The sequence below is a fragment of the Dromiciops gliroides genome, chromosome 3 (genome assembly GCF_019393635.1).
Source record: "Dromiciops gliroides isolate mDroGli1 chromosome 3, mDroGli1.pri, whole genome shotgun sequence".
Lineage (NCBI taxonomy): Eukaryota > Metazoa > Chordata > Mammalia > Microbiotheria > Microbiotheriidae > Dromiciops > Dromiciops gliroides.
Window position 1 is genome coordinate 660,085,172 of NC_057863.1, and position 27,629 is coordinate 660,112,800.

Genomic DNA, 27,629 nt, shown 5'->3' on the forward strand with positions numbered 1-27,629 from the left:
GCATATCATTGTTCCTTTCTCTAAAGGACCATGGAGGTATTTTCAGATTTAAAATTCTCACCTTCCAAGTGTTGAGAAGAACATGAAACTGTGCTGCCTGGCAGGCACTAGGGCTATAATTTAGAATTCATCAGAGACCTGATGTATTCTGCTGGACACGTCACTTCTCCCTAGAAATTAGTGTCTGTAACTTTAATATGAAGACGTGAAGGAGATGATTTCTCAAGGTGCATCCTCCTCTGACATCTATCATTAATCTATTTGTCAGGGATGCCTCATCAGAGTAGTCCCTCTTGGCCTCTTATTGGTAGATGTACGGGCCAGCAGTGATCTCAAGAGAGACCATGTTTGTGTGGGTCCAGAGCCAGGCTACTCTCCAAATAAACAAAGCTCAGATTGAGGGTTTGTGGTAGGGAAAGAGGGTGTCCCCAAGGACTTGGACAGCAGGGACAGTCTCTCCAGAATGAGGAACCACTAGCACACAGGAGCATGTAAGAGACTGTATAGTATTTCAGGTCTATCTTTCAATACACACACTAGCTTTGGGGAAATTGTTAGGACTGAGAAATGACATCCTAAGAGTGTGATAAGCACCATCAAATGGAGAGGTAAGAGGACATCAGATCTACACTATGTATGTAAATAAGGGGCCATTATAGGGGTGGCTGGGCAAGTCCTTTCCTATTGAAGACTGGAAGGTGGGAGATACTCTGCTAAATAATTGCTAAATAATAATAGCAATTTACATTTTATGGCACTTTTCAATATATAGAGGATTTTTCTTTGCACAACTTCTTGGTATAGGTAGTTTAAGTGTTGCTACCCAACTTATGAATGAGGGTATGGAAGTATACAGGAATTAAGTGAACGAGACTCTAGTAAGTGATAGATAGGAGCCCAAAGCCAAGGTTGCTAAATATTTTCTTATTTCAATTCTAGTATCCACATCTTATGATGGGATTTAAATCAGTGGAAAAAGGATAAACTCCCCTGTGTGAGTGTGAGGGAAAATGGAATCACAGAAATCTATGGAATTTCTTTCTTGAAGGAAGAGCAGCATTTCCTTTACCAGGGAAAGGATATCCATGATTGTCCTTAAATACAAGGAGGAATCCACTTCCTCTGGAAGCCCCTTCCTGGCCAGGAATCCAGGATTGCTTGAGACTTGGTGATCATATATAAGGCACCTTATAGATTCATTAGTTAGATTTGTTGAAAATGCTTCTTTCATTCTTTACATTGATTCTGATTTGAAGGGAAAGAGAACGTCAGTGAAAAACAATGCAACAGGAATTCAAATAGTCAAGCAAAGTAGGCAGTTCCAGTTATTCCCCAAAGTAGATAATGGAGAGAGGTTCAAGTGTGTATATTTCCCTGTTTGAGCCTGCTTTTCCAGGAATGTATAGGACTGAACTTAAGACTGGATTTAGGAAAAGGAGAGGAAGAATAGTCACTCTATATCAGGGGATGGCTTCTTAAGGTGCTCTTCAACTGGGGCCCAGGCAATGTTGGCCACCTTCTGAGATGTCCTGCCTCAAGCACTGATCTCAGGCACCCCCTTCTCATCAGACCTCCAAACCATCTCTGTAACATAAGAAAATTGCATTCTCTTTGAAGTTCTTCCCAGCTCTATGCTGAAAAAGAATAATTCTTAAGCTCAGTAGAACAGGTTTTGAGTCCCTCCAAGGCTACGAATAGTTATGGTTACTCCAAAGTAAGGAAAACATGAGGGTTAACTTAAGTAATTCAATACAGTAACTCTGATCTACATGAAACAAAGGGGAGCGAGGATGAGGAGCAAGACAAACATCACAAAAGGATCTTTCCCCTGGAAGCAGCTGAGGAGGTTATAGGGTTGGAGTGTGACTCGTTGGGTGGGGGGAGAGGGGGAAGGGATTGTGGTGCATAGGAGACCTTCCTGAATTGCTTGTGGAATTAGGTCAAACAACTGGATTGACTAATGTTCTTAGCAAATCATTTCTCCTGAGATCACATTTCCCCAACCTCAATGGAAACAGCTAGATCCATCCAAATGGTGTCTTCATGAAGTAGCTAGGCTGGATTAGGCTCATTTCTTCTTTCGATAGGAGTATTCAATCAAAATGGCTTGTTTGATATTCCTTGATAAGCAGAGTCTGAACTATTGTTATTTAGTCATGTCAGTCCTGTCTGACTCTTCATGACCCCATTTGGAGTTTTCTTGTCACAGTGGAGTGGTTTGCCATTTGCTTCTCCAACTCATTTTACAGAGGAGGAAACTGAGGCAAACAGTTACATGACTTGCCATGGTTCACAAAGCTAGTGTCTGAGGCTGGATTTGAACTCAGAAAGATGAGTCTTCCTGACTCCAGTAACATTGCTCTATTATGCAGTCTCAGACACTTAGTGTGTGACCCTGGGGGCAAGTCGCTTAACTCTGCTTGCCTCAGTTTCCTCACATGTAAAATAAGCTGAAGAAGGAAATGGCAAACCACTCCGGTATCTTGGCCAAGAAAACCCCAAATGGAGTCACAAAGAGTCAGACATGACTGAAAAACACAACAAATATAGGATAGTGCTTTTAAATGTTGCCAGGCATGCCCTATCACTTTCTTCCATGGTTCGAATGCTCTTTCTGCCCCACCATGTTACTTCACCATGACTATCATGGACTTCTGGCATCTTTTTTATTTCCTTTTTTTTGTGAGGCAATGTGGGTTAAGTGACTTGCCCAGGGTCACACAGCTGTGCCACCTAGCTGCCCCTATTTCCTTTTTTAATGCAAGTTGGCTAATGTCAAAAGCTTACAAGTCAATATGAGGGAAGTTTTTTGATGTTGCCATTTCTGGTTATTAGGGTTGCTATTATTTTCATGAAATGTTGGGTTGCTGCACTGAATTACTGAACCAGTGCAATCTCTGGTGCAGTGGGGAGATATGTAGATTCAACTTCACACATTCTGTGAAAAATTCTAGGCAGAAGAAAAAGACTGGCAAGGGATGCAAAGTGTAAGCTTTTGGATATGTGTCTACCTTAGGGATTTGAGTCTTTCAAGAGAGGAGGGAGGGGATACCAAAAGGATTTTTATATTCTTTGTCCATTGCAAACTAAATATTTTGAGAAGTCAGATAAGATAAATAAAAATAGAAAATAAAATAAACATTTGAATAGAATAACATGTTAAAATCAAATAGCAATGAATAAAATATTTTGAAATCAAATTGTAAAAAATGAAATAAAATAGTAATCAGTCACACTTAAAGCACCTAGCACAGAGTAAGCTCTGTATAAGTACCATTATTCAGGTGTTTTGAAGTCATGTCCAAGTCTTTATGACCCCATTTGGCTTATCTTAGTTGGCTATTATTATTGATAATGATTGTTGTTGCTGCTGCTGCTCCGTCTTTTCAGATTCTTTGGTACCCAATTTGAGATTTTCTTGGCAAAGATACAGGAGTGGTTTGCCATTTCTTTTTCCAGTTCATTTTAGAGGTTAAGAATTGAGGCAAAGGGCGGCCAGGTGGTGCAGTGGATAAAGCACTGGCCCTGGATTCAGGAGTACCTGAGTTCAAATTCAGCCTCAGACACTTAACACTTACTAGCTGTGTGACCCTGGGCAAGTCACTTAACCCCAATCGCCTCACAAAAAAAAAAAAAAAGAATTGAGGCAAGGGGCGGCTAGGTGGCGCAGTGGATAAAGCACCAGTACTGGATTCAGGAGGACCTGAGTTCAAATCTGGCCTCAGACACTTGACACTTACCAGCTGTGCAACCCTGGGCAAGTCACTTAACCCCATTGCCCCACCAAAAAAAAAAAAAAAAAGAATTGAGGCCAATAGAATGAAGTGACTTGCCCAGGCTGACACTGCTAGTGTCTGAGGCCCGATTTGAACTCAGGAAGTTTAGCATTTCTGACTTCAGGTTAGAAGCTATATCCATTGTGCCGGCTAGTTGGCCTGATGATGACAATGATATTATTATTTTAAAGCATTTTCAGGTGCTTTATTTCATTATTGCTTCCCCAAGGCCCCATACATTAAGAATAAAAACCTTTCAAGATGAGAGAGACGTGACCCAGGCAGGGTGAGGCAGAGCTGGGATGCCAGGCCAGGTCTGCCTTTAAGATGACTGGTCTTTGGGGATTTCCACTGGCAGCATTTTCATTGTTGGAAAATTAACTAAGGACCAGGTGGCTCCTTTATTCCAATGTTGCATTGTTCTTCCCTGACATTCTCTTTCCCTTCATCCAAATCAGAATCAATGTAAAGAATGAATGGATTGAATTTTCAACAAATCTAACTAACGAATCTAATAAAACTGCAGCAGACCCAATACTTGTTTATTTGAAAAGGTCATCTTTCTTAATGAGTTTTCATTTGCTTCATTATTCATGTGCAGAGTGGTTTTGATACAGATTTTTCATATTTTGCTTCTCTTTTAAAAGGATCTGAGGTGGGGCAGCTAGGTGGCACAGTGGATAGAGCACCAGCCCTGGATTCAGGAAGACCTGAGTTCAAATCCAGCCTCAGACACTTAACACTTAGCTGTGTGACCCTAGGCAAATCACTAAACTCCAACTGCCTCACCAAAAAATTTAAAAAATAAATAATCTAAAAGGATCTGAGGTTATAAGTATTTAAGCTTGAGGCACACAGTGTGGCTCTTCTATCCCAAGTCCCAGAGTCCTCCATTTAGACCTGGACAACACATTTCTACCAGGAAGCTTTTCCAGAAAACATACATATAGGTGTCTAGATGCATACTGACTCTTAGGCATAATAAGTGGATTAATGTACATGAGAGACAATGTCATATAATGAATGAAGTCAGCCTCAGAGTCAGGAAGACTTGAGTTCAAATCCTGCCATGACACATGCTAGCTGTATGACCCCTGGCAAGTCACTCAACCACTACGTGATCTGGATTGCCTTTAAGTGCATAAGTTGCAGAGAAATGGTGTCCTGCCTTGGTAGAAGGATAGTCTTCAGCTTTGAGTCCTTATACTAAAGAAATCATAAGCTCAGTACTTATGAATGAATGCACATATGACTTTATGTTTGTGTGTGTTTGGGGGTGTATGTCATTGGCCATCTTCATACTCTGCCTCCTGCCTCTGACCCTGATATCCAGCTCCCACTTAGGGCCTCCATCACTAACCAAACCTCAACCCAGCAACATGTTCTAACCATGGAAACCTGATGCCAATAAATTGTCACTTTCTAGTCTAAACCTTGCTATCACATGCTTATAAGTTTTCCTTATTCAAATGTAAGATGATAAAGGGTAGGGACTTCCTTTAAATTTGTATCCCAACATGTATAACAGATTGAATTCCTTGAGTTTTTAAGGGGGCTGGGTGGGGAGGGAGTGAAGAAGAGAATATGGAACACAAAGTTTTAAAAATCGATGTTAAAATTTGTTTTTACATGTAATTTGGAAAAAAATAAAATTCTAAATAAATCTGAAAATGAATGAATGAATTTGTGTCCCAGTGCTTAGCACACTGACACATAGAATGCACTTAATAAATACTTTAAAAATCAATTTCATACAAACACGTGCATGCATATTTGTTTGCCTTAGCCTGCTGGAGAAGGAAATGACAAATCACTCCAGTATCTTGCCAAGAAAAACAAAACAAACAACTGAATGACTGAACAATGATGCTTATATGCATATATACTGGTATAATACATGTTTGTGGGGGAGGGAGTATGTACATATGTAATGTGTATGTATCTTAAATGGGTTTTATTTTGCTTCTCTCCCTAGACTTGTGATTTCTATTGTTTAGGGAGCTCTAGATGATAAATTCCCTCTCCAAATGTGCATCGGGATGTGCTCTGTTACCTAGAGTTTTAGAGATATGTCCAGCTGCCCAGACTTTCCCAGCAGCAGTATATCAGAAGCAGATTTAGAATCCAGCTCTTCCTAAATCTATGGCTACCTCTCTTGTGCCAATGTCAAGGGCACCTCTTATGGTATTTTGTCTTTCTTCAAATATTATTTTAGTGGTTGGTGTGCAAGTGGATATGGGAGCAGTAAGGAGCAGGCTTTCTGCCCTTGAGAAAGAACACTTCATTTGCCATGGATGGAAAACCAAAATACCTAAAACCATTACAAAGACTTCAAGCATTTGCATATGGAGGGCTGACTCTGAGTATGGTAGGAATTCTAAGATGGAAAAAGTCAGTGTAAATGAAGGTTGGCAGAAAAATCCCCATGGGAGAGCTGAGATGTCTGGGCCTAAAAGGATGAGAAAGGAAGGTAGCAAGTCTTTCAGAGAAGAAAGGAGGCATGTCAGAACTTTAAGAAATACATGGGAAAGACAGGAGGTACAATGTCAGTGGGGATGTTACGGAATCAACAATCACATGATCTCAAGGCCATCTGGGCTAAGTTCCCCATTTTGCAGCTGAAGGCATATGACCAATGGAGAGTGAAATAAATGGGTCAACATCCCCAACTACCCAGGGTCAGAGGAGGACTGAATGCCAGACTTGGCTACTCCTAGGGCATGAGCAATTCCTCTACATTCCATTGCACCCTCAATGTTCCAATAGTTTATGAAGCTGGACCCTTTACTGATCCTCAGGACAAAGAGAATTTCTGGTCTCTGAGTTCTCACATTGGTGCTCCTAAGCCATCACTTTCCCTTAGCATCAGAGGAATGAGTAGGCCATGAAGTCAGAGAGGTAGTAGGATGGGGCCAGACAAAAGGGCTCCCATAGCTTTGGTCTGGGTTCTTTGAGTCATTATTACTCTGATACTCTGCATGCCTCCAACACACACACACACACACACACACACACACACACACACAGGTTTTTAATTGCCAAAAGTTTATGGATGACTGGGAACTACCACTATGGCCAGTGCCCCTGGCTTTCTCTAAGTGCCCATTCAGCATTTTTAAACCTCCAGGCCTGACTGAAAGGCTTCCAGAGACAGTTTAAGATATTGTTACTCTATATAGAGAGAGTTTGACTCATGCTAACAACTTTCTGTTGCCCACAGTGCCATACAGATAGATAGATAGATAGATATCGATATATAGAGATATACATACAGAGCTAGATATAGAGATAGAGATAGATATTGATATAACACATGATGCCATATTACACACACACACACACACACACACACACACACACACACACACACACAAAGCAATTATATATCAGGACCACTGGAGATGACCCTGAATGTTTAAGTCAATTGGGGTTAAGTGATTTGCCCAGGGTCATACAGCCAGTAAGTATGTAAGGTGAGAATTGAACTGAGGTCTTTCTGATTCCAGGGCCAGTCCTCTATGCACTTTGCCACTTAGCTTACTTCAGAGGTAAAAATTAACATATATAAACACATAAACATATATGGGCATGTGTCTTTCTGTGAGGAGTCCCCCAGAAGTCATAGGGCTGCAGTTTTTCTCTAAAACGTCTTTCCATTCACTTCTTTTATCTTTTAGGAAAATAATTTAGAAAGTGCCCTATGGAGGAATGGAATCAAACCACCACTGGTTTCTTCTTACTGGGGCTGTTTCCCCCAACAAAAACTGGCCTGCTCCTCTTCCTCCTGATTGTCCTTATCTTCCTAATCGCCTTCTTGGGAAACTCAACCATGATTCTCCTCATCTGGATGGATCACCACCTCCACACCCCCATGTACTTCCTACTCAGCCAGCTCTCCCTCATGGACCTAATGTACATTTGCAGTACAGTTCCCAAGATGGCCTTCAACTTCCTGTCTGGGGACAATTCCATTTCCTTGGTGGGTTGTGGTTTCCAAAGTGTCTGCTTTTTAATCATGGCATGTGCTGAAGGGTTACTCCTTGCATCTATGGCCTATGATCGTTATGTGGCCATTTGTCGCCCCCTCCATTATCCTATTCTCATGAACAAGAGAATGTGTTTGCTGATGATTGCTGGGTCTTGGGTCTCTTCATCCATCAATTCCATCTTCCATACAGTCTATGCACTCTGTATGCCTTACTGCAAGTCTAGAATCATTAACCATTTCTTTTGTGATATTCCAGCCATGGTGCCTCTGGCCTGTATAGATACATGGACCTATGAGTACACAGTGCTCTTCAGCACCAACCTGTTTCTTTTGGTCCCTTTCCTTGGAATCATGGCTTCTTATGGTCGGGTTCTTTATGCCGTCCATCATATGCGTTCATCACAGGGGAAGAAGAAAGCCTTCACTACCTGTTCTACCCACCTGACTGTGGTTACATTCTACTATGCCCCATTTGTGTATACATATCTGAGACCCCCATCTCTACGTTCCCCAGAAGAGGATAAGAACTTGGCTGTCTTCTACACCATTCTCACCCCTATGCTTAACCCCATCATTTATAGCCTGAGGAATAAAGAGGTGTTGGGTGCCCTCCAGAGAGTCTTTGGGAGATCCTTATCCCAAAAAGAGTAGCTGGGGACATAAAGGCCCAGAATTGGAACCAGAAATAATCTTACCAATCATGTAGCCAGACTACTTTATTTGAAGATTAGCACATACATTGTACTAATCCATCAATGCTGATTAACCATTACTTTATTTTTTGTTTGTTTTTTAGCTTAATCTATTTATTTATTTAGAATTTTCCCCACCTTACATGTAAAAACAAACTGTAACATCGATTTTAAAACTTTGTGTTCCAAATTCTCTTCCTCCCTCTCTAAGACCCACTTAATAACTCAAATAATTCACTATAAGTTATATATGTGCAGTCATGCAAAACATATCAGACAAAAAATCTTTAGAAAAAGGAACTAATAGCAACAAAAATATACTTTCATCTGTATTCAGATACCATCAGTTCTTTCTCTGTAGATGGATTGCATTTTTCACAAGTCCTTCAGAGTTGTCTTGGATCATTGCTTTGCTGAAGATAACAGTCATGCACAGAAGATCATCTTACAATATTGCTGTTATTTTGTATGCAGTACATTTCACTTTGAATCAGCTCATGTACGTCTTTCCAGGTATCTGTGATATCATCCTGCTAATTTTTCTTTTTAGTATAATACATGTATATAGTACTTAAAAGGGATATTTCCTTACAAAACACTCATGAGGTTGATTATTGCAACAATAATATCTAACATTTATATAGTACCTTATACCTGACAAAGAATTTTCTTCACAACAGCCCAGCAAAGTAAATACCACCACCACCACCACCCCCCTCATCCTCATCTTACATTGCTCTTGCCTCTGCTTCAATTTTTTCCCAGTTACTATTGCTGTTTCCCTCCATCTTATTTGCTCCCCATGATATTTACTCTATTTTCTATCTTTTATTACCCTATCCCTCCTCAAAAGTGTTTTGCTTCTGACTGCCCCCCTCCCCCAATCTGCCCTTCTTTCACCCCTCATCCCTATACCCTTCCCCTCTCACTTTCCCACAGGGCAAGATATATTACTATACCCACTTGAGTGTTTAACCATTACTTTAAATTAAATTTTATTTTTCTCAATTAACATTGAATTCTCTCTCAGTCATGATCCCCCTGGAAACAAACAAACAAACAAATATGCAATCTCTTATAACAAATTGGAAAAATCAAGCAAAATAAATCCCAACGTTGGCCATCTCCAAAAATGTGTGTCACATTCTTTATAATTAGTTCATCACTACTCTGTTAGAAGATGGGTAAAATTATTTATCACCAGAACTCTCAAATCACGGTTTGCATTTTTGAGGATCACATTTCTTAAGGGTTTCAAAGTTGTTTGTATAAGCAGCACTTGGCTATTGTTATTTAATAAATTCTTCTGCTAGTTTTTCTTCTTTCCTCTGCTTCAGATCACACAAATCTTTCCTAGTGTCACTGAAATTGTCTCCTATATTGTTACAGAACAATAATGTTCTTCTACATTTGCATATTACCATTGGTTATCCATTGTATTGTAACCCAATTAGTCTCCAGTTCCATGCTCACCAAATCTATATGCCACAAATGAGTTTTGCATAGAAGTACTTTTCATCTTTCTTTGACCTCTTTGTGGGTATAGGCTCTGTAATCCAAGTGTGCACAATTTAATCACTTTGCCAATATTTTTCCAAATCTCTTTCCAAATAGTGGTACAATTTCATAGCTACACCAACAGCACATTAATGTGCCTAATTTCCCATGGACCCTAAAATATTTGTCATTTTCTACTCTGCCAATTTATTAGGTTATATTATGTAGAATTTTAATTGCTCTCATTTTCATTTCTCTAATTATTGGTGATTTAGAGCATTTTTTCTCATATAGCTCATATAGCTTAGATTTTTTTCCTAGAGAAAAATACTGTTATCATAAAAGTCTGCGATGAAGAGAAACTGAGAGACAAATGTTTTGAGCATAATCTATTTATTTGCAAGGCTAGACATTTCCAGCAACAGAGGCCAATGTCCCCTAAGTGATCAGACACCTGTTAGAGCAGAGAGTTGGTCACAAAAGATTTAGTGATGCTAAACTAGGGTTGTGATTGGTCTATAGTAGAGGTGGAGTGAAGGTATAGGGCGGGCTTACATTTGGCATAATCACGCTTACTTTCAAAAGGGGATTTACAACATCCAGGACTGTGGGGAAAACAGAAAATTAGTCAACATCCTCTGGAAAATCCTATATTAGGCAACCTCTTACACCTGAATACTCTGGTGCTGGATTTGTGACCAGAAAGAACATCTCATGACTACATTGACTCAATAAGTCTGCATGGTAACCCAGAGAAATGGAGAAGTTAGCCTCTTACAAAGAACTCAAACTATGTTATAGACCCTAAAGTAAATAATACAGAATAAAGTGGGGTATCAATTTTCAATTTCTTATTTCCATTTTTCTTTCTCTTCCCAGTTATGTCTTTCTTCATTTATCAATTAAGGAATGCCTCTTCTTCTTATAAATTTGAATCAATTGTTTATAATCTGTCCTAAAGACAGTCAATCAACCAATATTTATTAAGTGGCTACTAAGTTTCTGATACTATGCGACTTTCTGAGGATACCAATACATAAGTGAGATAGTCCGAACCTGGATGAGTATGTATTTGCATATTAGTAAATAAGATATTTATGAAAACTGAATGCAAAGTACATAGACATATATGCATATGTAGATTTTACACACATGCTTAGATACACATATGTATACATACAGATGTCCATGAGACCATTCTCAAATCCAACTGAAACAATTGAACTTTGAACATTTCAAATGGATGTCCCAAAGTTATTTCAAATTCAACATGTCCATGGTGGCCCTCATGTTTTTCCCTCCCATACCAAATTTCTTCTAGACTTCTCTATTTCTGTTGAAGGTAACACCATTCATATCATCATCTTCAGAGTCATCCTTGACACATGACTTGCTTTCACCTACCATATCTAGTTGCCAATTCTTATCCACAACTCTGAAGTCATTGTCTTTTTTTTTCTTTACTAATGTCGTGACTACTTAAGTTCAGGTTCTCATCACTTATTGCCTAGACTATAGAAGTCACCTCACAAATGGTTGCTTGACAGTGTATCCTCTCTCCCATCCATTCTCCTTTCAGCTACCAAAGTGATGTTCTTCAAGCATAAATTCACAATATGTCAGTCCCTTATTCAATAAACTCCAATAATTCCCTGATGCTTCTTGGATAAGATGGATACTCTTACATTTACCTTGGAAAGCATTGACTTCCGCCTATCTTTCCAGTTTTATTTTATATCACTCCATTTCATATGAAGCCCCTCCCACAAGCTTCTATAGACTGAGAAAACTCTCCAACAAAAGAAATTCAAGATCATGGCTATGCAAGGTTTGAGAAGAGAGAGAATAAGACCTGAGAAGAATATGAGCTGGAGAAAGGAATGGGAAACCATTGCAGGAAGTTTGACATGAAAACCCCAAATGGAATCATGAAAGTTCAGACACCACTGAAAAATGACTAAACAGCAAACCTTAAACCAAGGCAAGTGTTAGTATAAGGGATTAAGTTCATAATACTGGAAAGACTTTCTTCATGTTTTAAACATGACATGGGATGCATGTTCTCCTTAATCCTGCCTGGAACATTCCCTGGCTTCCTTCCAACCAAGGCTCTGGTGCTCCATCCTACACACCAGCTGGCAACCATACAATTACCACTGACTTTGGATTCCTCAGTGACCCATGAAAAATATGATTGTGGCAGTATTTACTTCAAGAGTTGGTGTGGAGCTCAAAATCTCTACTGCAAGAGCAGTTCTTTGCAGACCACTGATCAATAGCAGCATTTGCTAGATAGGTGGCACAATGGATAGAGCACTGGGCTTGGAACCAGAATGACTCATCTTCATGAGTTCAAAGATGGTCTCAGGGAGCCAAGATGGCGGAGAGGAAGCAGCAAGCTGCCTGAGCTCTCCTTCTGTTCCCTCAAAACGAACATTAAATCAAGCCTCTGGACGGATTCTGAAACTACAGAACCTGCAAAGAGACAGAGAGACACAGTCCTCCAACCAGAGATAATTTAGAAGACTTCAGGAAAAGGTCGGTCTGACTCGGGCAAAAGGGAGGCCCAGCGCAGGGCAGCAACCCAGCGCCGAGGGGGTCGGGGCAAATCAGCAGGAGCTGCGGGTCACAGCCGAACAACTGAGGCTCCCGGAACCTGGTTCAAAAATCTGGTGGCCAAGAAGGACAGTGGAAAAACTTACCTGTACCGGCCGAGAGGGCCACGAACGGCGGGATCAGACGCCGGGGTCTGGCGCCTGGCTGGCCGAGCACAATCAGACAGGAAGTGCAGGACAGGGGATCTCCACACACCATAAAGGCCTCAGAGTAAAAGCCCGGTCACACAGCACCTATACACCTGCACAAGAAGCCCAAAACAGGGACCCTGGTGCCCCCAGAGCAGACCTCAACTTAAAGAATAAATAAATAAGCTGCAATAATGAGTAAGAAGCAAAAAAGAGCCCTCTCCATTGAGAGCTTCTGTATCAATAGGGAAGAAGCCAACACAAACTCAGATGAGGACAATAGCCTCAAATTGTCTACATCTGAAGCCTCACAAGGGAAGGTGAATTGGTCGCAAGAACAAAAAGCCTTCCTGGAAGAGCTCAAAAAGGATTTTAAAAATCAATTGCAAGAGGTAGAAGAAAAAATGGGGAGAGAAATGAAAGCAACACAAAAAAAACTATGAAAAAAGAATCAGCAGCTTAGAAAAGGAAGCTGAAGAAAACAAAGCCTTAAAAAATTCATTTGGCCAAATGGAAAAAAAGCTGCATAATCTCACTGAAGAAAACAATACCTTAAAAAATTCACTTAGCCAAACGGAAAAAAAGGTACATAATCTCACTGAAGAAAACAATACCTTAAAAAATTCACTTAGCCAAATGGAAAAAAAGGTGCATAATCTCACTGAAGAAAACAATGCCTTAAAAATTAAAGTGGGACAGTTGGAAGAAAAGGAATCCATGAGACACCAAGAATCGGTCAAGCAGAATAAAAAAAATGAAAAAATAGAAGAAAATGTGAAATACCTCATTGGAAAGACTACTGATCTGGAAAACAGATCGAGGAGAGACAATTTGAGAATCATTGGACTGCCTGAAAGCCATGACCAGAAAAAGAATCTAGATACCATATTCCAGGAAATTATTAAGGAGAACTGCCCTGATATCATAGAATCAGAGGATAAAATCATCATTGAAAGAATCCATCGATCACCTCCTGAAAGAGACCCCAAAAGGAAAACTCCAAGGAATATTGTAGCCAAATTCCAGAATTATCAGGTGAAGGAGAAAATACTCCAAGCAGCCAGAAAGAAGCAATTTAAATATCATGGAGCCACAGTCAGGATTGCTCAGGACCTGGCAGCTTCAACATTAAAGGACCGCAAGGCTTGGAATATGATATTCCGGAAGGCAAAGGAGATTGGATTGCAGCCGAGAATCTATTACCCAGCAAAAATGTGCATTTTCTTTCAGGGGAAAAGATGGACATTTAATGACATTGGGGACTTTCAATCTTTCCTGGTGAAAAGACCAGAACTGAATAGAAAATTTGATCTCAACATACAAGACTCAAGAGAAGTTTAAAAAGGTAAACAGAGGGGGAAAAAAAAAGTTACCCTATTAGGTTAAACTGTTTATATCCCTACACAGGAAGATAATACTCATAACTCTTAAGAACTGTAAATGTATTTGGGCAGAGAGAAGGACTTTATATAGAGGGGATAAATATAAATTGTCTTTGATGTGATGATACAAAAGAATTAAGGGGATAAAAAGGGAGTCTATGGGGAGGAGAGGAAAGGGGAGGTGGAATGGGATGAATTATATCATATGAAGAGGTGGAAAAAAACCTATTATAATAGAGGGAAAGAAAGGAGGGGGGAACATGGTTTCAACCCTATTCTCATTAGATTTGACTCAAAGAGGGAATAACATATACGTTCATTGGGATAAAGAAACTTAACTCACTCTTTAGGGAAACAAAAGGGGAAGGGAAAGGGGGGGACTGAGAAGGGAGGACAAAAGCAAGGGAGAAAAGGGTAAAGAAAAGAGAGGGGGGTGATAAAAAGGGAGGGCAGATTGGGGGAGGCAGGGGTAAGAAGTAAAACGTCGGTGAGGAGGAATAGGGTGAAAGAAGGGGGGAAAAGTACAAAGGGGGTAAATAGAATGGAGGGGAATAGACAGTCAGTAATAATAACTGTGAATGTGAATGGGATGAACTCTGCTATAAAACGGAAGCGAATTGCAGAGTGGATTAAAAACCAGAACCCTACAATATGCTGTTTACAAGAAACACATTTGAAGCAGAGAGATACACACAGAGTAAAGGTAAAAGGCTGGAGCAGAATATATTATGCCTCAGCTAAAGTAAAAAAGGCAGGGGTAGCAATCCTTATCTCAGACAAAGTGCAGGCAAAAATAGATCTCATTAAAAGAGATAAGGAAGGAAATTACATCTTACTTAAAGGTACTATAGATAATGAAGTAATATCAATATTGAATATGTATGCGCCAAGTGGTATAGCATCCAAGTTCTTAGAGGAGAAGTTAAATGAGTTACAAGAGGAATTAGACAGTAATACTATACTAGTGGGGGATCTGAATCTCCCCCTCTCAGAATTAGATAAATCTAGCCAAAAAATAAATAAGAAAGAAGTGAAAGAGGTGAATAGATTACTAGAAAAGTTAGACATGATAGATGTCTGAAGAAAATTGAATGGGGATAGAAAGAAATATACCTTTTTCTCAGCAGTACATGGCACATTTTCAAAAATTGACCATGTATTGGGGCACAAAAACATCATAGTCAAATGTAGAAAGGCAGAAATAGTAAATGCATCCTTCTCAGATCATGATGCAATAAAAATTACATGTAAGAAAGAGCCAGGGAAAAGTAGAATGAAAATCAATTGGAAACTAAATAATTTCATTCTAAAGAATGAATGGGCCAAACAAGAAATCATAGAAACAATCAATAACTTTATCCAAGAGAATGACAATAATGAGACAACATACCAAAATCTATGGGATGCAGCCAAAGCAGTGCTTAGGGGAAAATTTATAGCTCTAAATGCTTACATGAATAAGAAAGAGAAAGAGGAGATTAATGAATTGGGCATGCAACTTAAAAAGCTAGAAAAAGAACAAATTAGAAATCCCCAATTAGACACTAAATTAGAGATCCTGAAAATTAAAGGAGAAATCAATAAGATTGAAAGCAAAAAAACTATAGAACTAATCAATAAAACTAAGAGCTGGTTTTATGAAAAAACCAATAAAATAGATAAAATATTGGTTAATTTGATTAAAAAAAAGAAAGAAGAAAACCAAATTACCAGTATCAAAAATGAAAAGGGTGTTGTTACCACCAATGAAGTGGAAATTAAAGCAATAATTAGGAAATATTTTGCCCAACTGTATGCCAATAAATTTGACAATCTAAATGAAATGGATGAATATTTACAAAAATACAAACTGCCCAGGTTAACTGAAGAGGAAATAAAATCCTTAAATAAACCCATATTAGAAAAAGAAATTGAACAAGCTATTAATGAACTCCCTAAGAAAAAATCCCCAGGGCCAGATGGGTTTACGGGTGAATTTTACCAAACATTTAAAGAACAATTAATTCCAATATTATACAAATTATTTGGAAAAATAGGTGAAGAAGGAGTTCTACCAAATTCGTTTTATGACACAAATATGGTGGTGATACCAAAACCAGGCAAAGCAAAAGCAGAGAAAGAAAATTATAGACCAATCTCCCTAATGAATATTGATGCTAAAATCTTAAATAAGATATTAGCAAGGAGATTACAGCAAGTGATCACCAGGATAATACACTATGACCAGGTGGGATTTATACCAGGAATGCAGGGCTGGTTCAACATTAGGAAAACTATTAACATAATCAACCACATCAATAAGAAAACCAACCAAAATCATATGATTATCTCAATAGATGCAGAGAAAGCTTTTGACAAAGTACAGCACCCATTCCTAATAAAAACACTAGAGAGTTTAGGAATAGGGGGAGCTTTCCTTAGAATAATAAACAGTATCTACCTAAAGCCATCAGCAAGTATTATATGCAATGGAGATAAATTAGAGGCCTTCCAAATAAGATCAGGGGTGAAACAGGGATGTCCATTATCACCCCTATTATTTAATATTGTCCTAGAAATGTTAGCTTTAGCAATCAGAGAAGAGAAAGGAATTAAAGGAATTAGAATAGGCAAGGAGGAAACAAAACTATCACTCTTTGCAGATGATATGATGGTATACTTAAGGAATCCTCGAGAATCAAGTCAAAAATTACTTGAAACAATTAACAACTTTAGCAAAGTAGCAGGATATAAAATAAATCCACATAAATCATCAGCATTTCTATACATGACCAACAAAGTCCAGCAGCAAGAGATAGAAAGAGAAATTCCATTTAAAGTAACGGTAGGTAATATAAAATACTTGGGAGTCTACTTGCCAAGACAAACCCAGGAACTCTATGAACACAACTACCAAACACTCTTCACACAAATCAAATCAGATCTAAATAATTGGAAAGATATCAATTGCTCATGGATAGGCAGAGCTAATATAGTAAAAATGACAATACTGCCTAAATTAATTTACTTATTCAGTGCCATACCAATCAGGCTACCTAAAAATTATTTTACACAGCTAGAAAAAATAATAACAAAATTCATCTGGAAAAACAAAAAATCAAGAATATCCAGGGAAATAATGAAAAAAAATTCACAGGAAGGTGGGTTAGCGGTACCAAACCTGGAGCTTTACTATAAAGCGGCAGTCATCAAAACTATCTGGTACTGGCTAAAAAATAGAGTGGTAGATCAATGGAATAGGCTAGGCTCAGGAAATGCAGTAGTAAATGACACTAGTAATGTAGTGTTTGATAAACCCAAAGACTCCAGCTTCTGGGATAGGAACTCAGTATTTGACAAAAACTGCTGGGAAAACTGGAAGATAGTATGGCAGAAATTAGGCTTAGACCAACATCTTACACCTTATACTAAAATAAGGTCAAAATGGATACATGATTTAGACATAAGAGGTGATACCATAGGTAAATTAGGAGAGAAAGGAATAGTGTACCTATCAGATCTTTGGAAAGGAGAACAGTTTTTGACCAAACATGAGATAGAGTATATTATAAAATGCAAAGTGGATGATTTTGATTATATTAAATTAAAAAATTTTTGTACAAACAGAAGCAATGCATCCAAAATTAGAAGGGAGGCAGAAAGCTGGGAAACAATTTTTGAGGCCAGTGCTTCTGATAAAGGCCTCATCTCTAAAATATATAGGGAATTAAATCAAATTTATAAGAATCCAAGTCATTCCCCAATTGAGAAATGGTCAAAGGATATGAACAGGCAGTTTTCTGATGAAGAAACCAAAGCTATCTATTCCTATATGAAAAAATGCTCTAAATCTCTAATGATTAGAGAGATGCAAATTAAAACAACTCTGAGGTACCACCTGACACCTATCAGATTGGCTAAAATGACAAAAAAGGAAGATAATAAATGTTGGAGAGGCTGTGGGAAAATTAGAACACTAATGCATTGTTGGTGGAGCTGTGAGCTGATCCAACCATTCTGGAGAGCAATTTGGAATTATGCCCAAAGGGTGATAAAGCTGTGCATACCCTTTGACCCAGCAATCCCACTTTTAGGTCTTTTGCCCAAAGAAATCATGGAAGGGGGAAAGGGACCCACATGTACAAAAATATTTATAGCTGCTCTTTACGTGGTAGCAAGGAATTGGAAGTTGAGGGGGTGCCCATCAATTGGGGAATGGCTGGACAAGTTGTGGTATATGAATACAATGGAATACTATTGTGCTGTAAGAAATGATGAGCAGGAAGAGTTCAGAGAAACCTGGAGGGTCTTACGTGAGCTGATGATGAGTGAGATGAGCAGAACCAGAAGAACATTGTACACAGTATCATCAACATTGAGTGTTGACCTACTGTGATGGACTATATTCTTCTCACCAATGCAATGGTACAGAAGAGTTCCAGGGAACTCATGATAGAAGAGGATCTCCAAATCCAAGAAAAAAAAAGAAAGAAAGAACTGTGGAGTATAGATGCTGATTGAACCATATTATTTCTTTTGTTTTGGGTGCTGTTGTTTTTTTTTTTCTATTTTGAGGTTTTGCATCACTGCTCTGATTCTTTCTCTTGTAACAGGATTAATGCAGAAATAGGATTAATGTTATTATGTGTATATATATGTGTGTGTATATATATATCTATATGTATATGTATAGATATATATAGATATAACCTATATCAGATTACCTGCTGTCTAGGGGAGGGGGGAGGGAGGGGAGGGAGGGAGGGAGAAAAATCTGAAAGTGTAAAGCATGTATAAACAAAAGTTGAGAACTATCTTTACATGTAACGGAAAAAATAAAATATCTCAAAAATAAATAAATAAATAAATAAATAAATAAATACTACTGAAAAAAAAAAAAAAAGATGGTCTCAGACACTTAATAGCTGTGTTACCCTGGGAAAATACTTTAACTTTGTTTGCCTCAGTTTCCTCAGCTGTAAAAGGATGTGGAAAAAGAAAGGGAAAACAATTCCCCTATGCTTGCCAAGAAAACCCCAAATGAGTTCATGAAGAATCAGACACCACTGAAATAACTGAACAACATCAACCCAGAGTGCTTGGGAGAACAAAATAAGATTATATTGATAAATCTTAAAGCCTTATATAATAACTAGTGCTAAGTGGAATGAACCTCCCTGCATCCCCAGTTCTCTTAATAGTTCTCACTTGGCATGAACACAAGGCCCTTGGACATCCAGTTCACCCTCTTCCAGACACTCTCCACAAAGCTATTGTGTCAATCTTCCATGGTTCTTCAGACAACTTTCAATTACTCTCTAACTCCAGAAGGGGACAGATGGGCAAATGGATTCTCTCAAGAACTGTAATAAGTCCCAAAGGGGACTTTAGTTCTGATTCAGACCAACAAATAGGCATCTCCTTCAGCAGCAGCACCTTATGTCCTGTGCATCCTCTGGCTTTAGAGTTTTAGTGGAAAACAATAAAGAGCCAGCACCACCATTCACTTGGTCCATTCTCAGGCTGCTTTTCCACCAGACCATTTTGACTACAGTGATCAGGCAAGTTAGTAAAAAAAAAAAAAAGCAGCATAAATGTTTTAAATTGTATCAGTGTTTTCTTAATTTAGTCAGTATCAAGTGATAAAATCTTTTATAGATGGAAAAGGATTCACCAAGCTGTGTTGTAGCCTCTAGGGATTCAGGTACAAATGAGGACATCCCAGGAGTTAGGAGACTGCTTCAGTTGATTTCAACAAGCCTGCTCTAGCATTTTCCAAAAATTGGGTTGCAGGTACAAATAACCATAGCAGCAACAATAAGATAGTTTGATAGTTCTCTTCTGCAATTTGTAATGTTTGCAAAACCAGCTACATTGTAATGACTTTTTTGGGGGGTTTTTTTGTTGTTGTTGTTTTTTTTTTTTTAGTGAGGCGATTGGGGTTAAGTGACTTGCCCAGGGTCACACAGCTATTAAGAGTTAAGCATCTGAGGCTGGATTTGAACTCAGGTACTCCTGACTCCAGGGCCGGCGCTCTATCCACTGTGCCATCTAGCTGCCCCTGTAATGACTTTTTTTAAAAAAAAAAATGTTTGTTAAGGGCAGCTGGGTGGCGCAGTGGATGGAGCGCCGGCCCTGCAGTCAGGAGTACCTGAGTTCAGATCCGGCCTCAGACACTTGGCACTTGCTGGCTGTGTGACCCTGGGTGGGTCACTTGGCCCCAATTGCCTCACTAAAAAAATGTTTGTTGACTGACTCCTTACGTCTTTTTCTCACTTGATCTTCACAGCAAATGTGGGGTAGGTGTTACTGTTATCTCCATTTTATAGATGAAAAAACTGAAACTCAGATATGTCAAGTGAAGAACCTGGGGTCTCACAGCTGGTGAGTGCCCATAGCCTGACTTGAACCTAGGTCTTTATGATTCTCATTACAATATGCCATGTTGCCTCCCAGAAAATCTTAAGGTCATTGATTCAGAGCAGGAGTGGATCTGAAAAGTCACCTTGTTCTTCTTTTCCCTTCATTTTTATATATAAGAAAATTGAGGCCCTACAAAGTGGATTAAATTGCTGATGGTCACAGAAATAGTAAAAAGCAGGAGAATTAGAACTCAGAACCTTTCATTTCAAAATCAATCCTCTTTCCATTATACTTTTCTGATTGCACTGTTATTTTTTAATGGGAAGACAGTGTTTACATAAGCCATGTCTATGTGATGCCAGTGTGTAAAATTCTTTGGAATTAAATGAAATTATAAGTAATTCAATCCAAGCACCAAATCACCTGCCTTGATAGTTGGATAATTCTTTTGTAGACAATCTGGAATCCTTAACATTTGGGAGAGAATTGAGAGAGATATTTGAGTTCAGCTGATTCAACTCTCTACCCAATACAAGAGGAAGTTCTTTTGTAACATTTTGGACAAGTGGTTGTTTAGTCTCTTCTGGAAGGTCTCTTCCACCAAGAGACTCACAATTCAAGTCAGCCCATCTCATTATTCCACAGTACTTATTTGTTAACATTTTTTCCATTGTTTAAGCCAAAATGCTTTCCTTAAAAGTTTAAGCATCACTCTAGCAAGCCCCACCCTAGAATATCTCTAATCCCTAGGACTATAGGAGTTGGGAAGATCTTTTAGAGAGCCCCTGCAAGTAATATCTTACATGGTTTCTGTCTTTACACGCATAAAATGTGTCAGAGGTAAGTGTGTAGAAAGACAGATAGGTCAGGAGATGAGGTAAAAAAGGGAAAATGGAGTAAAATTGAGGTAAAACCTTCTCATGGCTTCTGGGCCAGTAGGCAAAATGCATGATCCTTTTGATAGACATTAATCATGCATCTCCATCAATTGAATTGGGTTTCTTTTTTTTTTTCCTTTCAATGAATCTACTGAATGGGGTGGGGGGTTGTTTTCTCTGTGTAAAAGGGTAGATCCAACTTTGTCTGGGAAAATGTAAGTTGATTAATAATGGATACCCTCCCTTTTAGCTCAGGAACCATTATTGAGGCAAATGATGATGACTAATCTCTGTTGAAGGCAATAAAAGCACAATTCTTCACTGTGGACTAAGATATTCATGGCATAAGATGTTCCAGAGGAGGGGAGATGGTCAAATGGGTGGTTTAGGAAAGTAGAAGGTTACTTTTCTCTTGTGGTGATCAACTGGACCCAGATTGTACTGTGCCCACCTACAGAAACTGGCTCAAAGAGCATTTACATTGAATAATGAAATTCCACATACATTTATTAAGTGCATGTGCTGGGTGAGGCTAGGTACTCACTGTCATTAGATTATGTGAGTTCCTTAAAAAGCAGACTATAATTTGCTTTTCTTCATATACCCATTGCTGAGCACAGTGCCTAACACTTAGTAGGTATGTAATAAATCTTTATTATTGGATTTGCAAACATTTGAAAAGTCATAAACTATCCAAAAAGAGCTCACAATTAAATATGGGTGACATAACAACCACATGGCTAGATAGAAAATGATCAAAACATAAAAGCTATTCAGGCATGGTACTCTGAGAAAGTCATAAGAAAACAGGAGGAAGAACAGTTCACAGTCATCATGTAGATAGGGAAGATCCTGTGGTGGTGCTAATAGTTGACTTGGGATTTGGAGAAGGAAAAGAAGTTTTATCTACAGAGAAGAAAATCTCCATGCCAGGTATGTGACACAATCTGAGTTCAGAGACACAGGAGAGAAGGGAAAGTCCTTGATCACTCCAGGTGTGCTGGGGGAAGGGCAATTTTTCCTGTCTGTGTACCGCCCCCCCTTGCAAAGTGTAATCTTTTTACATTTTGCATGCCCTTAAGAAATGCTTGATGATTTGAACTGAATGATAATATCAAGGGATTGGAGGGGAGTACTTTGAAATGGGACTGGATAGAGAATTTAGAACTAGGTTGTTTGGGGCTTGAAATGCCAGGCTAAGTAAGAATCCTTTGTTTTATCTTATCAACAGTGAAGAATCAGAGGCTTTGAATTTGCTGGAACAATAACTCTAGGAACAAGTTATTGTTTATTTCAATCAATGGATTAAATTCACTGTCTCTTCTAGAAATCTCTAGATCTAATCTAAGATCATGGCAACAAGTAGAAATGAACTTGACAGGTTGAATAAGCACAAGACATTGCTATGTTAGTTACCAAAGTCGATTGAGCCAGGAGATATTCTAGTCAGGTGCAGTCTGGCTCAACAAAATAGCAGAAGAGCTCATCTTCACAGAAGTGTTTAGAACCCCAGGAATATTTTTGGCAATTCGTGGTACTAGAATAGTCTACTTCACATCAACCTGGCAGCATTGTCAGGCCATGTCCTCAGGACACTTAAAACATAGTAACTAAACAATGTCCTAATTTGGTAAGTTAGGTCAAATAACAGTTATTTTGGCAAGTTCAAACAGACCAGTTGTATTTATTTGGATGGATTCTCTGATTAATAGTAGCAAGATAGCACCATAGACTTTGAACTGGAAGGACCCTAGAAACAAGTGAGAGTACTGCCTTATTTTTATTGATGAGGCAACTGAGAATTAACAAAGCAATATGTTTTTCCCAGAATCTCATAGCTCACAAGGGATGGATAGGGCATTTGAACCCAGCAATCCTAACTCCAAATCCAGTGCCCTCTCAAATATAGAACAATACTTCCCTCTAGTACCTCAGACTCTTTGTCAATTTTTTAAAAATTACATTTCATTTCTGATATGGGGTTGGACATAGGAAATAATTAAAGGAATATTAAAGTTTAAACTGGCCAACTAGCTATCAGGATGGACACACCTAAGAAGTAAGGGAGAAAAACTCATTAGGCATGGCTGCTGCCTGATCAGAGCCAGGGGACAGAGATAACTCCAGAAGTCAGGACCATTACCCCTGATTCAAACCTTTCCCATCCCACCCCTCATTCAAGCTTTCCCCACCCCCAAGGGGAACTTTCCATAGGCAGGCAGTTACCCCATCCATCCCCGACCATCAGTTTTCTATAAAGACTTTGTCTTCCCTCCTGGTCATGGAGAAATGTGACTCAGAGAATTGGGTTGTCTCTAAGCCATTTTCTCCCCTCGAGGGAAGTGTTCTTGGTCACTTTCTCTAGCGCCCAAATAAAAGACTATTTTATTCTAATTGTATTGTGTGGAAAGATGTGGAATTCCTTAAAGAGGAATACCTAAGGACCCCCACCAACTATTTCCCCCATGATAATTTCAATATTTCTCAGAAAAATATGTTTTGAAAAATCCAATATGTAGGATGATTCATCCAGTGCAATACATTCTCTACCTTCTCATAATTTCATGGAAAGGTGTTGAAGTGTTGAAATCACCCTGAAATTTCAACTATTAGTCATGTATATTTTTTCATGCATGACTTAGAGGTACTCTCCTTAAAGCTAATTTTAATAAGGGATCTTAAGAGTACAATTGCTGAGAAGGTGGTATCAGAAGAGCACCAAGTGTGGAAAAAACAGTGCAGCATGAAGAGGCTATATTTCTTTTTTTTTTTTTTTTGAGGCAATTGGGGTTAAGTGACTTGCCCAAGGTCACACAGCTAGTAAGTGTTAAGTGTCTGAGGCCGGATTTGAACCCAGGTACTCCTGAATCCAGGGCCGGTGCTCTATCCACTGCGCCATCTAGCTGCCCCTGAGGCTATATTTCTGAAAGTAAACTTAGCTGACTTTTCAGTTTTCCTCAAAGTTGACAACAAAAGAGAAGCTTCTAAAATCAGAACTTCCTTATTATTTTTTTATCCCAGTGATATTTATTGAAAGACGCTCTTCAAGTTACTCTTTGTGTCAGATAGGACACTGAATTTAATGTGGGTCTAAAGGCAACAATAACCCGAGGCAAGTGAGAGTTTTCTTTGAGCTATACTAAGTAGAAGAGCAAGATCAAAGAAAGGGAAAGGCCATTGTTTAGTGTGGTTTAGATGATAATTGCTGACATTGGAGAAAAGTGAGAGCTGCTCAGTTTATATTTGGCTTCCTTTTTTCTGCCAAAGATAATGTGTTTAGTTATGGAAGGAATATAAGAAAAATGACTACTGGGGTTTTCCAAGTCAGAGTTAGTGAGGAGTGTAGTATGAAATAACCCTTCAGGAATTCAATTAAAATAACTTACATAATCATAGGTCATATTTATATCATTTTAATATTGACCATGGGGTTTGCTTGGTAAAGGTACTGGAGTGGTTTGCTGTTTCCTTCTCTAGTGGATCAAGATCTGTATCATCAAAGTTACAGTTTTTCCAATAGCAATGCATGACTAGGAGAGTTGGACTATAAGGAAAGCTGGGCACTCCGAACTGGTGCTTTTGAAGAATGGAACTAGAGAAGACTGTTGCGAGAACCTAGGACAGCAAAGATATCAGACCAGTCAATAATTAAATAAATTAATACAGGCTATTCACTGGAAGGTTAAATACTAAAATTGAAGCTTAAATATTCTGGCCACATAATGAGAAGATGGGACTTATTGGAAAAGACCTTGATGTTGGGAAAGATTGGAGGCAAAAGGAAAAGGGGATGGAAGAGGATGAGATGGCTAGTCTCTAGTGTCATGGTAGCAATGAATATGAACTTGGACGGACTTTACGATATAGTGGGAGACAGAAGGACCTGGAATGCTATAGTCCATGGGGTCCCTAAGAGTCTGACATGACTGAATGTCTGAAAAAATTGATATAATTCTGTAAGGATTACAAATTGATATCCTTACATTATATTAATCACTCATCACAACTCTATGAGCTACTATTTTCCCCAGTTTATAGTAGAAGAAATTGAGTCTCAGAGGTTAACTGATTTGATCAGTGTCACATCTAGAAAATTACAGACAGTATTTGAGACAGTATTTCTATTACCTCTCCAATGACCTATATCTTCAGCTAAAGAAAGAACTAGCAGATTTGATTGTGTGTATGTATGTACATATATATGTATACACATGTATGCATACATGCATGTATAATATGTTGTGTATATATTACACATATGCACTATATTTAGTATGTGTATATATGCATGCATGAATATATAATATAAATACATAATATGTTCATGCTTGTATACGTATAAACACATATACTAAAGATAGTATATATGTATATGTGGTATATATACAGTATATATATATGCAGTATATATACAGTGTGTGGAGAGAGAGAGAGAGAGGGAGAGGTATATATAGAGAGAGGTATAGAGATATAGAGATATAGATGTATACTGGCAGCTAGGTGGTGAAGTGGATAAAGCACTGGCCCTGAAGTTGGGAGGACCTGAGTTCAAATACACTTACTAGATATGTGATCCTGGGTAAATCACTTAATCCCAATTGCCTTAAACGTCTGGGACCATCTCCAATTGTCCTGATATATCTTGCCACTCTACCCATAAGGCTCTGAAGGACAGAGTGAATTTGGTGACCTTGAATAGCTCTCTCATTGAAATCCAATTCACTGCAAGTCATAATATCACCCCATTGTCATGGTCCTCTTCAAGAATGAAGGACAAACAACAATAACATTCCTAAAAGAACATACAGGAAAGGAAGCAATGATCACAAATAACCAGCATGATTCCATCGATAATATTTTAGGCCATCATTACCTTATTGTCTTTGTTGACAATGTTACAAAGGTCATAGATTATATGAATACTGTGAATATAATTTACCAGCACAACTGGAATTTTGTTAGTAGCCCCTATGGATACAACCTCCTCTTTATTACATGTGCTCTCAAAGCTTGAGTTTATTTTCCTCTGGCCTCTGAAAGTATTGGAGGTGGTACTTTTGAGGGTATATTTTACACAAGCTATTCTTACTACAACACGAATAAATGCTCATTTCTAAAGAAAAAAGAGAGTATTATTTATTCAGCCTCCCTGACTAATTGATATAGATTGATATAAATGGGTAGAGAGAGAATACTAAGGAAAGTTTGTGGATTATAGGGTTAGCAAAATACCCCCAACTGCTCAAGATTACTGTAGAGTAGGGAGGGCAGACAGTAGAGAGAAAGAATGATTATCAGTCAATAAACATTAATTAGGCAAGTATTATAGGGCAGCTACGTATAGTGGATTGGGCACTAGACTTGGAATCAGGACCACTGATCTTCACAAGTCCAAATATGACCTCAAACACAAACTGTGTGACCCTGGGCAAGTCACTTGACTATTTTTCTCATCTTCTTCTGTCAAAAATAAGATGGAAAAGGAAAGAACAAACCACTCCAAACCTTTTCCAGGGAAACCTCAAATAGGGTCAGGAAAATTCTGACATGAATGAAACATCTGAACAACAAATTATGTTCCAGATGCTCTGCTAAGAACTTATGATTCAAAGAAAGGCAAAAGACAATCTCTGCCTTTGAGGAGCTCTTGTTTTAATGAGGGAGACCACATGTAAACAACTATGTACAAATAAGCCTTACAGGTGTGAGAACTGGAATGGCACCCCCTGCTGGGAGGAACATTGTGAGCTCTGGCCTGAAAAGAAACCATGTGACTTTAATGTCCACCCCGTGGGTCATGTCAATCAGTGCTACCAACCAATTAGCTTGGAGCTGTGTGTGTGGATGGCCCTGTTTCCTGTCTCACAGGAGGCTTCTGGGAGGAGCAAAGCCAGACAGAGGCTTGGCAGGAGAGATAGGCAGGATAGGGAGAGCAGGCAAATCTCATACTTTATCTACGTGTTTCTCTTTACTAACCCCTAATATACTTTAATAAATACTTAATGCACAAAGATTGGTGCTATACATTTTCTAATTTAAGGCGACCACTCATTAGATTTTAGACATCACAGCTAGAATTTTAGGCCCTTACACAGGCAAATCTCATTTGATTGCATTTTTCTTTATTGCACTTAATAAATATTGCATGTTTTAAAATAAATTGAAGGTTGGTGGCAATCTTGCATTGAGCAAGCCTATTGGTACCGTTTTGCTAGCAGTGTGGACTCACATCATGCCTCTGTGTAACTTTTTTGTAATTCTCACAATATTTCAAACTTTTTCATTGTTATTATGTCACAGTGATCTGTGATCAATGTTCTCTGATGTTAC

General features: G+C 38.6%; 1 protein-coding gene across 1 annotated transcript; it reads left to right on the forward strand.

The window, feature by feature from the left end:
• Positions 1–7,476: 7,476 nt before the first annotated feature.
• On the forward strand, positions 7,477–8,415 carry LOC122750794 (olfactory receptor 2L3-like). The gene has a single exon (XM_043997611.1). The coding sequence runs from the start codon at positions 7,477–7,479 to the stop codon at positions 8,413–8,415; it is 939 nt and encodes a 312-aa protein (XP_043853546.1).
• Positions 8,416–27,629: the final 19,214 nt, after the last annotated feature.

Excerpts from the sequence above, each read along its gene's own strand:
- LOC122750794 (XM_043997611.1), top strand. The coding sequence starts at position 7,477 with ATGGAGGAATGGAATCAAACCACCACTGGTTTCTTCTTACTGGGGCTG.